The sequence below is a fragment of the Salvelinus namaycush genome, chromosome 29 (assembly GCF_016432855.1).
Source record: "Salvelinus namaycush isolate Seneca chromosome 29, SaNama_1.0, whole genome shotgun sequence".
Classification (NCBI taxonomy): domain Eukaryota; kingdom Metazoa; phylum Chordata; class Actinopteri; order Salmoniformes; family Salmonidae; genus Salvelinus; species Salvelinus namaycush.
This window is the reverse complement of record NC_052335.1, coordinates 30,302,916-30,315,998: the sequence shown is the minus strand read 5'-3', so window position 1 is coordinate 30,315,998 and position 13,083 is coordinate 30,302,916. Positions and strand designations below refer to the sequence as shown.

The 13,083-nt window shown below is 40.7% G+C and overlaps 1 protein-coding gene across 1 annotated transcript; it reads left to right on the top strand.

Moving 5' to 3' along the window:
* The first annotated feature begins 9,301 nt into the window (after positions 1 to 9,301).
* Positions 9,302 to 12,415, top strand: LOC120024422 (H2.0-like homeobox protein). Its single transcript, XM_038968663.1, has 4 exons — positions 9,302 to 9,885; positions 10,412 to 10,573; positions 10,807 to 10,991; positions 11,709 to 12,415. The coding sequence occupies exons 1-4, from the start codon at positions 9,450 to 9,452 to the stop codon at positions 12,024 to 12,026; spliced, it is 1,101 nt and encodes a 366-aa protein (XP_038824591.1). The 5' UTR covers positions 9,302 to 9,449; the 3' UTR covers positions 12,027 to 12,415.
* Positions 12,416 to 13,083: the final 668 nt, after the last annotated feature.

Below are 13,083 nucleotides of genomic sequence, written 5' to 3'. Positions count from 1 at the left end.
CAGACGTCCATAATGAAAACTGCACAAAAAAGGAAACGCAGATTTATTGATTAGTGAAAACACTACTGCCACCCAAAGACGTCAAGGCCTATATGCATTTTTCAAAACGTTAGGATAATATATAGGCCTAGGGACGAGAGCATATAGGAAAGAATTGGACGTAGGCTTCTTGTCTTACTCACAAAATTAATAATTTATTCATGTTTTTGCTATAGGCTAGGCTACTTTAGTCTATATTCGACGCTATACAATTTGATTTATGCCTATGTCAAATTAATACCCAGATTCGTGATTGAATTAGGCCTATGTGGATTTAGAAGCGATGACGACTCGGAAATTAAACAAAATAACCATTATGAGTGTTCAATTTATGTTATTATTTTATTTTGTCATTGCTTAGATGATGTTTCTGTTTTAATGACAATTCCGATTTAGGCTATTCGTAATTTTGACAGCTGTACTTTCAGAGGTCGTAAAACACGGTCTGTTTAGACAGCTCTGGAGCGTTGACAAAACTGGAATCCATCAAGTTGATACCTGAGGTGTAAAATGTCGCTTTGTGTGAACACGCCCGATCATAACCTTGATTTAATTGTTTTGGTAGCGACCACAAATCAAGTAGAGAGGTATAACAACATCCTTTTCTGAAGTCAAAATAACTAGGCCTAGGTAATGTTCAAGGCCTATTTTAGATATCGAACGTTATCCAGCTCTAGTAATCTGTGAGATGTATAGGCACACACGCGCTCACACACGGGATCACGCTCGCACGCTGCAGGAGCTTGCTTCGATTCAGCCTCAAGAGCATTAGTGAGGTCGGGCTCTGATGTTGGGCGATTAGGCGTCAGCGTTCCAATTCATCCCAAAGGTGTTCGATAGGGCGATAGGGTTGAGGTCAGGGCTTTGTGCAGGCCAGTTCTTCCACACCGATCTCAACAAACGATTTCTATATGGACCTCGCTTTGTGCAGGGGGACATTGTCATGCTGAAACAGGAAAGGGCCTTCCCTAAACTATTGCCACAATGGTGGAAGCACAGAATCGTCTAGAATGACATTGTATTCTGTAGCATTAAGATTTCCCTTCACTAGAACTAAGGGGCCTAGCCAGAACCATGAAAAACAGCCCCATACCATTATCCCTCGTGCACCAAATGTTACAGTTGGCACTATGTGCTCGGGCAGGTAGTGTTCTCCTGGCATCCGCCAAACCCAGATTCATCCATCGCACTGCCAGATGGTGAAGCATGATTCATCACTCCAGAGAACGTGTTTCCACTGAGAGTCCAATGGCTGCGAACTTTACATCACTCCAGTCGATGCTTGGCATTGTGCATGGTCATCTTAGGCTTGTGTACGGCTGCTCGGAAATGGAAACTCTTTTCATGAAGCTCCCAACGAGCAATTCTTGTGCTGACGTTGCTTCCAGAGGCAGTTTGGATCTCGGTTGTGAGTGTTGCAACCCGAGGACAGACGATTTTTGCGTGCTATGCACTTCAGCACTCAGCGGTCCCGTTCTGTGAGCTTGTGTGGCCTACCACTTCACAGCTGAGCTGTTGTTGCTCCTAGACGTTTCCACTTCACAATAACAGCACTTACAGTTGACCGGTGCCATTCTACTGCCAATGTTTGTCTATGGAGATTGCATGGCTATGTGCTAGATTGTATACACCTGTGAGCAATGGGTGTGGCTGAAATAGTCGAATACACTAATTTGAAGGCGTGTCCACATACTGTCAGCACCTGCTACTCTGCAGCCTCCGGTTCCATTGTTGTTTAGAATTCCCACCCGATCATTTGCACATTTGTTTCCACAGTGGCGTGTTATTACAATTAATTGACGCAGCAAGCGCTGCTCCTGGGACAGTGTGACACGGGTATAGATCTCCTCCGCACTGGGAGGCTCTGCTTTTCCTCAATAGTGAAGGGTTGTGGTAAACACATGCAAAATTGATCACTGGCAGTCACAGACCATGCTTAAATAGAGTCTATAAATTGAGAAGTTTCCTTTTTTTGCGCGGGGTTGCGGAGTACGACCCGAGCCAACGGTCACATGGGCGTCATTATGTGCGCGGTGCCTTTTCTCTTTTTGGCCTCCTGGGATGCATGCCAGGACACTGGAGAGAAGAAGCAGTAATGGTTTGTTATGATGACCTTTTGCGTTTCCATTAGTCTCCTCTCCTATTTAGCACTGCGACCCCAGAGTGCTCAGCAAATATGGTTTAACCCTGTGTACATTGACCCAGCGAGTAATCGGAAGACCTTAAAGGCACCAGTCACAAGAGGCACGGAGGGGAGCGACTTTAATCTGCGCCAGGGCCGTTTTAAAGTAAACACATAAGTTGTTAATGTACAGACAGTGGGACACCATCATATTTAAAAGCTTCCATTAAAGAAGCTCTTCGATTGTTTAAACGACAGGGCAGACTGAGGAGAGTGTGGTTAGTCTACCACTCCTAATGACCACCTAATGTCTTTATCTACGTCCTCTTGTGTGGGGGAAAGCCAGGAGAACTGTGCTATTCTATGACCACAGGGGGGGGGGGGGGGTCATTTCGCCCACACTGTAGCCTTTCAGGAACAACTTCACAATAATGTGATTGTAATGATGTCTTTTGGTTAATCATTTTAAGTTTTAGTTTAATATGGCCTTAAACCACAGGAACTGTGGAGACATTCAGCTTTGGTTGTGAACTCTCCTGATGGTGATTGCTGGCCTAAAGGGTAGAATAAAATCCTTGAGGTTTCCAAATTTTCCCATGATCAGCGCTGGAGGATTTTGATATTTCAATGTTTATGTTCCCTGTGTGATGAGTCCCGTCTTCACTGATGGGCAGCTGGGGCTCCCAGGCCACTGTATCCAAGGAACTAGCTTCGATCCACTTGACCGGGCCCTTAGCAACAGATCAACATGGATAGGCCTCCAAGTATCTAGAATAAAATAAATAATATATAAAAAACAGTCTCCAAAAGGGTCCTAATGCATTTACATGATGTTACCATCACAAATACATGAACACATTAAGAGCTCTCCCCTATCAGATTAAAAACCTGGATAGTTGGGTCTATGTCCTAATAGTTTACAGAGGCCTGTTGTGGGGATTTATTTGATGTGCTAGCCTGTCCCACCCCTACCACAGAGTTTATGGGATTACTCATATGGACCACAGTCATAACACAGACAATTGATGTTTGTTGCACCATTGGCTGGACAAACACCTGAAACAATCCTCAAAAACATCTCAAGACCTTTTCACACATGTGGAGAGTCGGGTTCCCTCATAACATGGGGGCTATTGAACAGAACTGATTCAAATATTATTGAATATAATAAAAGACACATTTGGGGTCACATAAATGGGACAAACCTGTTTTCAATTCACTTTGGATAACTCCCTTAACTTTTTTTGTTGCTGTGGAAACGATGGCACCATGCCATACAGAAGGCCATGTACAATGGCCCAGGTCCCATTAAATCTGTGAAAGTTCCTTCCTGAGACAAACATTTCCAGAAATAGTCATCTTGGCCTAGGTCTAAGTTTTACCAAAGGGGAGTAATAATTCTCTGTTTAATAATGGAAATGATTTAATTTGCGTCCCTCCCAACTTCTTGATCCGAGACAGTTGTTGGCTGAGCCGCTCATTCAGTTTTCCTGAGGTCTGATAAGGCTTCCTGTAAAATACACACAGAGCAATCAACTGACAACAATAGGCTTGTGAATGCTGGCTCTCAATGGTCAGCTGTACTGTAGCTGTCAAACTTTGTTTTTAATCAAAAAGTGTTGACTTGTAGTTTTACATTTTATTTTCAACATGTTTGTTTGTTTATACAGTAGCCTAAAGAAGTTCTGACAGCCTCAACCAACCTTTCCAACATACAGTCCAATGCAAAGCACAATTCCTTTTATAAATTGACAATATGCTATTAGAATGTTATTGGTCTTATGACACCCATATTTTGTTATGGTTTTGTAATACAATCCTGCAGTGATGTAATTGAAAACTAAAGGCAATAACAATTATAATAGAACTGAAACAATCACTGAATAGGCCTACAGTATGTCACATGGGTTATACTTTCATTTGAACTGGACAAACATAACATTCAATCACATATGAAATGATTGACCAATGAAATGGCACTATTGTATGACATTCCAGAGTGTAAAATAAAGACTCCAGTGCTTTGACATGCTTCAGCTTGTCTTCATGTTTTAACAGGGGCGGACTGGGCCAAAAATTCAGTCCTAGCATTTTAGCCACACCAGCCCACATCACAGCGAGTCTATTGATCACATGCACAGAATACAATATGTAAATGTTGAGGTTAAATACATATTCACAGGCTCTCCTTAAGAGTGCAACACACACACACACACACACACACACATATATAGATATATACACAACCAAGTAATAAAAAAATATTTTAGTAGGAATGGTAATACAAATATATACACAATATAGGAATATCCAGAAAATACTATGAATATACTATGAACAGTGGCGGTTTAGCATGATTTACCCAATAAATTACTGGGAGTTTATATATAGAGAGTGTGCAAACTGATATGTGACATGTATTAATGCCAAAATAACATACATTTTTTTTGTTGCTAAAAATGTGGGGCTCAAAACAGGGTTGTCACTGACTATGAATACTACAGCATATGCTGGGATGTGTATAAAGGTGAATAATGGCAGCAGTATTGTGTGTGTGTGTGTGTGTGTGTGTGTGTGTGTGTGTGTGTGTGTGTGTGTGTGTGTGTGTGTGTGTGTGTGTGTGTGTGTGTGTGTGTGTGTGTGTGTGTGTGTGTGTGTGTGTGTGTGTGTTTCTCTCTCTGTGTTGTCTTCCTATGTCCACTACAGTTGACTCAGCTGAGCTGCCTGTGCTGCGCCTAGCATCACTGTGACCGGGAGATGATGAGACCACGCTGCCTGTACTGGGCCTAGCATCACTGTGACCGGGAGATGATGAGACCACGCTGCCTGTACTGGGCCCAGCAACATCCTAGTTGTGAATGAATAAACAAACATTTTCAGACAAAGAAAAAAATCACTATATCAATGCATAATAGATGACAATTGGCTCATAATACTTTATAACAGCCTAACTCCTTATATTGCAAATGAGTGCCTGACATCACCTATGTGTTCCACCCTACCCACTTAGCTGTGTTTAATACTAGGCTACATATACAGACAAAACATTAAGGAACTGGCAGTACATCTGTGTCAGAGTCTGTCCTCTGCTCTCTCTGTTTTCCTCTATTGAATTCAATTTAAACCTTTCTGTGTTTGTCATAGAACGACGGGACTAGTTTCTCTGGATGCGTACAGATTTCCAGTTTTGGGCTTCGTTTGACAGTGTCGCGTATGCGTATCCTTTCACAAATCAGTGACGGTCTCTCGGATGAAAAAAATTGATTTTATGCGGGAATGTAATCTGACACGAGAGTCCCTAGTCACCACAGTCAAATATTAGCTATTGTATTGGCAAGTCGAGCTCTAACAATGGAAATACAATACTTCCTCAAATATGGAAGGCAGGCGAGGTCAGGTGCAACCATTCTCTGCTACAGTTCAAAAACCCTAGTTGCCTTGCTGCCTGAAGAGACACAGATTTACAAGCGAAGCAAATAGCCTAAACATTGATAAAACAATTAAAATACAGAGAGATCCCGACTTCACCTTTAACAGATTAATTAGGATTATTTAGTATTTATGCATTCATTCAATGTTTTATTGTAATACATGATGACTTGTGTTTAATAAAAAGCACTGTATAATTATCTAGTAGATGGCTATTGCTTTACCTGTGTTATAAAAGCCAATCTAACGCCTAGTTAGGCTAGTGTCTAAATGTTCCCCCGAATCCCCCCTTCCTTAATTAGCCTACTGTGTCATACAATATAAAGCCAGAATATTAGTCCGGACTTGCAGCAGTAGGCTACATGATCGGTGTCAGTGTGACTGAGTGTCTTTCTCTGTTTTCTTCCAACTTCAACTGCACGGTGCAGTGGCAGCAGCAGCTGGTCTGTCATTTCTCACAGACACAGCACTCGGACCTTGCAGAACTTTTTGCATATAAATCGGTTAATTTCGGACATTTAGCAGCGTCGGCATCAATAGCCTTTTTTTAATCTCTCTAACTTTTTTTGCACTATCTTTCCGGTTTTTTTATGATCCATGAGTTTCAGTTCTGACTGAGTGAGAGTCAGAGCAGATCTCACTTATTTTTGATGATGCGCGTTTGACTGTGAATGTGAACTTGCGACACCTCAGCACAGCCAATCACAAAACCGGGCCGGCCCATCTTGGTATGGGGGGCCGGACGTTGCCCACTGGTCAGCCAAATGCTCAATACAGATTATTATGACAACCGAAATTAAAAAAAAAACAGGCCCATTTAAAATATACTGAACAATTATATAAATGCAACATGCAACAATTTCAAAGATTTAACTGAGTTACAGTTCATTTCAGGAAATCAGTCAATTGAAATAAATAAATTAGGCCATAATCTATGGATTTCACGACTGGGAATACAGATATGCATCTATTGGTCACAGATACCTTAAAATAAATGGGCCTCACAATGGACTCAGGATCACGTCACGATATTTCTGTGCATTCAATTTGCCATCGATAAAATGCAATTGTGTTCGTTGTCCGTAGTTTATGCCTGCCCATACCTGCCACCATGGGGAACTCTGTTCACAACATTGACATCAGCAAACTGCTAGCCCACATCACGCCAATACACGTGGACTGCGGTTGTGAGGCCGGTTGGACATACTGCCAAATTCTCTGAAAGGATGTTGGAGGCGGCTTACGGTAGAAAAATTAACATTCAATTCTCTGGCAACAGCTCTGGTGGACATTCCTGCCATACTCATACCAATTGCATGCTCCCTCAAAACTTGAGACTACACATTTTAGAGTGTCCTTTTATTGTGTAATAACCATGCTGTTTAATTGGCTTCTTGATATGCCACGCCTGTCAGATGGGTGGATTATCTTGGTAAAGGAGAAATGCTCACTAACAGGGATGTAAACAAAGTTGTGCACAACATTTGAGAGAAATAAGCTTTTTGTGGTATGGAACATTTCTTGGATCTGTTATTTCAGCTCATGAAACATGGGACCTACAATTTACATGTTGTGTTTGTATTTTTGTTCAGTGTATATATATATATATATATTTCCACCAGCCCACCCAAATAAAAGATGGTCCTTCGGGCATTTGCCAGAATTGACAGATGGCCAATCCGCCCATGTATGCTTCCCTCTGAAGGCTCATCAGAACCTGAAATAATTGAGGCTTGTTATCCCGCTGTGCCTCTGCTACATCCTTTTCCCTGGAGTGTGTTAACTGCATGATCCAGGGTAAACGTTACATTTCATTTCTAATTTAACCTGGAAAAGTGTCACTCGAAAACACCGTGACAGGAGGCAGTCAGGCCAGGGTCATAGTTTCTTCCGGGAATGAATCAAGTCTAATGAATGCAGTTGGAGGATGAGACGCGCACGTAATGACAATGGATTGAAAACAGTACATGCATGGGCCTGATGTGTGATGTGGGAATTTGGGAGCTAACAATCGAATGTGTAGGACACACACACACTCACACACACACACACACACACACACACACACACACACACACACACACACACACACACACACACACACACACACACACACACACACACACACACACACACACACACACACACACACACACACACACACTACTAAATTGTAGCCATGAGTAAAATGTGTTTATATTTTAATAAAAAGTAAAGTATGTTATTATTCATCATTATCAATATGAATACGATTGTTCATTATTAAAAGTAAAGTATTATTATTATTGTTGTTGTTTATTTTGTATTATTATTAGACTTCACCTTTAACAGATAATTAGGATTATTTAGTATTTATACATTCATTCAATGTTTTATTGTAATACATGATGACTCCTGTTTAATAAAAAGCACTGTATAAATATCTGGTATATGGCTGTTGCCTTACCTATGTGTTATAAAAGCCAATCTAACGACTAGTTAGGCTATATTGCAAGTAGCCTAGTGTCTAAATGTTCCCCCGAATTGAAAATGACAACACTTACATTCCCATCCCTACAATAATAATAACATCTAATTTACCCTTTGATATTTTGTCATTGTCATAATAATCAGTCCCCCATTATGTTCGTTACTCGGTGAGAAACATGCGAGTCTCGAATACGGATGAAGTATGGCCTCTGAAGTTATTGTCTTTTCGTTTTAGAGGGGAATAGATTTCCTCTGTTTATTATGAGCATAGGGGCGGATTTGCGTCACCATGCAACTTGCAGGTCGAGATAAAGTTGCACAAATATTGAAAAAGGAAGTTGCAACAGTCATTATAAAGTTTCCCTCCTCTACTCCGGATGAAATAAAGATTTTGCTTGTATCCTAAAATACTAAAACAGGTTCTATTTCAGGACAAAACTAACAGGCTCATTTAGCACGAATCACAGCCCATCAAAAACAGGATGACCTGAATTCTAATAGAAACTCTCTAGTTTCCTGCACTCTAGCCTATATCATGTAGATCACGTTACTTCTCTTAAATTGGCTTGTAACCCAGATGTATTTAAGATGTTCGATTGATGATATTGCCTGAAATTTAGTACGCTTATGAAGCAAAAAAAAGAAGCTATTTTTCAAATAAATAAGGTCTTATTTATTGACCGTGTTAACTTTTTGGAGCCTACATCGTTTGAAAGTCAGTTGTTTTTCCATTTCAACGATACAAACTCAACCGAACCACCCTAATGTTTAGCAGAAAATAATATGAACATATGATTCCATTTGCAGGCCTAAAGCCTAGAGATCAGATTTTTATCTACGTTTTTTTTTTACTTATTCAGAAACAAAGCCGAATGTCTAAAAGCTAAGTGCAAGAATAAACATTACTGTTACATTACTATTACATTACATGACATTAGTATAACATATATTTTTACATTTTCATATTGCACTTGCATTTATTGTTGTTGTTGCTGCTGCCATCCATGAAGACGATGAAGATGGTGACGAAGATGATGATGGTGTCGGTGGCTGCAGTTGAAAATGTTTATGAAGATATTCAAGAGGTCAACGAGCATGTCGCTGTCATTAGCAACACTTAACTATGCGTATCTCCATCACAAGGGCGTGTTTCGGTGTTCGAGACCAAACTTCTATTGGCTAAAAAGCAACCAATCAGTGTCAGAGGAGAAACTTCACTGTGGAAGTACTTAGACCAAAGACTAAAATTTCAGAGTTGTTTGATAAAGATTTCTGGCACTTACATAAAGACGGCAGCTTTCTCTGACTACACTTAACTAAAAGTTGTATGCCGAATTTATTGTTGTATTGTCGTTTCTGATAAACCGAGGGGCAACATTACGAGTTAAGGATGTATACGGCCGGACTCAACCCGTTTTACGCATCGAATTTTAGTCTTTGGTCTGCTTATTGCGCGGGTGGTTTCGCTATGGATACAATGAAGAAGCCCTCCTTTTGCATTGCTGACATTTTGCAGGTCGGTGATGCTGAGAACATCCCGGGATCCTCGGCCCTCATGACTCATATGGGACACCGTTCTCAGGTTCACGCCTCTGGATCGCCATTGCGTCCTTCACCGGTGGGGCCAGAGCAGTCGATCTACGGTGGGAGAGTGAACCCCGGGTCTCCTTATCACAGACACGGAATACACTTAACTTCGGTATCTAGAACGAGTCTCAGCTCCCAACAAGCTCCCCCACCTTCAAGCAAGGACCTCAAGTTCGGAATCGATCGGATATTGTCAACAGACTTCGACCCCAAAACAAAAGACATATCGTCTTTAAGAGGTATGCTTTGAAGTTCACTTTTCACTGAATTCTCTAAAATAACTAATGTATAGCCTACATCAAGGTTATCTCACTGCCAAAGAAAGCATTTAAGAATGCCATAATGTTGTAAAGGCACATTTTTATAAGATGGCTAAATTGACTTCAAGATACGTTTACAAAGTACTGTTGCATTGTTGGACTGTTGGAGCTAGGAACACAAGCATTTCGCTACAACCGCAATAACATCTGCTAAATATGTGTATGTGACCAATACAATTGATTTGATTTGATTTGAAGTACTGACCTTGAAGGCACCAACACCACTGAGGCAACACGTACTCTTTATCCTTTACGCACTCATAGAAAAACCTCTATATGAATATCCAAGGTTCCACAGTTGCCAAACTATAAAACTAGGAACTTTCTAGCTTCAGACAACATTCAGACTCGCACACAAAAGTTAATTTTTTGCTGAAAAGTTTCAGCGTTGAATACTCGTGTATACGTTGCGGTAATTTCTTACTTATCTCTCGCCCTGTGACAGATCTCACGTCCATTGTTAGCTCGAACCGTCAGTCAGGGATCCAGCCAGCGAGCCAGTACTTCGCATCCATAGACCCGGGGATGCGCGACGCGTCCTCCATGATGAGCTCACTAAACAGCGCCAGGCAATCAGGGCAGCATCAGTTTCAGGACACCTTTCCAGGTAGTGTAGCCGTCCGCATATTTCAAATGGCCTTTTTACGCACACAGCGCATTTAAGGATTCGAACAATATTTTTACATAGCCTTTCAAATTCAGACTTTGCTTTTAAACCTTAGGCATATGTTCTGTTGTTCTTGTATTTTTGCAGAGTATAATTGACCAAAGATCGTTACACTTTGAATTTTGAACGAATAAATAACATTGCTCAACCTTTATGTCCCTTTATTTATACAGGTCCATATGCTGTCCTTACTAAAGACACGATGCCACAGACGTACAAAAGGAAGAGGTCCTGGTCGCGGGCGGTCTTCTCCAATCTGCAAAGAAAAGGGCTTGAGAAACGTTTCGAAATACAGAAATACGTCACCAAACCCGACAGAAAACAACTGGCTGCAATGCTTGGCCTAACAGACGCACAGGTAAGATACGTGCACGTTACTGTAACCTATAAGCCTCAATTGGGCTATTGTATGGACAAGCAGGCCTTTTCAATTAACCATGTTTAAGCATAGACCATGCAAATCTGGAGTTATTTTTTTAGAATCCTTGATTCTTGAGATGGAAAGACATAATAGTGTAAAACAATCAAACTTGGCCTTGTGCTGTTACGACAGGAAGCCTCCACTCAGAGGAGGACACGCCCGGTAATATAGCCCAGTAGGCAACTACACAATTGCGCAATGGAGAACTTCTAAGGAAATGAAAGTCGATTACAACGAATTATTGCAAACGGATGAAAGTTATAGTTTTACCTAACCCCATTAGGGTTAAGCAATACAAATGTAATATATATATGATGTTTTAATAGTATTTGTGTTGTTCTTGTAGGCTAGGACCACCTTTACGCCATGTATGCCCATCTTTACGCAAAATCGTTTATTTTATTTTATTCTACATTAACTTAATTGTAGCCTACCTAGGCTACTGTAAAGTTGTTTAATTAGAAATGTAGACTATGATTTCCTTATCAAGAAGGTATTGTTGTGTTGCGTAGAGGCTTGCCTTAATGCTCTCCACTATGTCGCTCTATGGGTCATATTTCTATGAAGCATATTTCATTGTCAACCTTTTGGCGAGTAATAGGCCTCGGGCTCAGGCCGACGACGTCTAAACGAGCTCGTGCACTTTCTCGGCAGGTCAAAGTGTGGTTCCAAAACAGGCGCATGAAGTGGAGGCATTCGAAAGAAGCCCAGGCACAGAAAGACAAGGAGAAGGAGACGCCGGACAAGTCACTGACAGAGGCCGAGTCCAAGGAGCCGGAAGAGTCCGAGTGTGAGAGCGAAGCAAGCGAGTCCGATTTCGAGGATGGACAGGAGGACAAGAGTGACATGGACATTTCTGAGCACAACAAGACTAGTGTGATCATGACCGGGGCCATCCCTGTGAGTACCGAGGAGGCGAACTCAGTCAGTGCCCTTACAGAAGCTGTGCCATCATCGCAAATGTTAATATGAGTGCACAGTCAAACGTTATTTTTTTTAATGTAAAATGTATAATTTAATATAAATATTATTTTGAAAAAATTGATATACAGAGCGCAGTTGTCGTAAAGTGGAGGGCCAGTAGGATACTCTACAGCGTGTATGGGATATTATGACTCCCTCCATCTTTCAGCTCGGTCAGTTAGTATTAGGCGATGTGCATGACTTTTTACTCAACTGAAGGAAATATTCTGTTGTGAATTTTAATCTGAACCACTTATTCCGTGTCCTGAAATCCAAAAACATGACACAATGTTACATGTAATTTACTGTGGAAGCGTTGATAAATATTGTTGTATTATATGTTGGTCAATAATTATTTGCACTGAAAATATTGTAAATAAAAAGTTTCTTAATTTTGATTTTCGATTTAAAAAAATAATTTTATGTATATAGAATATTATTACTTTGGGGGCATTATTACCTTCTCTTTAGGGGACAAATGAATATTGAAAACAACACTGAAGGAGAGACAACTTCACACCTGACAAGGTCTTGACTAGCCTATAATATTCGCTCTCAAAACAGTGCTCTGAAGTGGATATTTACGTTTATTTGAGTAGCCTTAAATGAATTCGTCTTGGACTTCACTGCCACGTAGGCCTTATTTCACTGTGTGAAGGTATCATTGCTATGAGGGCTGGAATGTGCTTATGTTTCCTGTTTAAATTATCCATATACCTAATATATCATTATATATTACAATTACGTCATTCATTAAGTCATATTTCGATTTCTGGGTATAAGCCAAGCAGCATGGGTACACTCAAGCCGAAATGGACACAGTTATTGACCCAGTCGAAACATGGTGGAGCATGTAACCTCTCGTCAATTTGCTCTAAGTAGATCACACTTATCAGGGCTTTTCGAATGACTTAGTCATACTCTCTCACAATTCCGACACCATTTCATCGTTTGTATTTACGAATGCAAGTTAGGCAAGTCGTTAAGAAAAATAAATTCCACATGCGTTTTCAACGAGCAGTTTGCCCAAGTGAATGTACGCTATCTTGTCCTGTTGCATTGATTA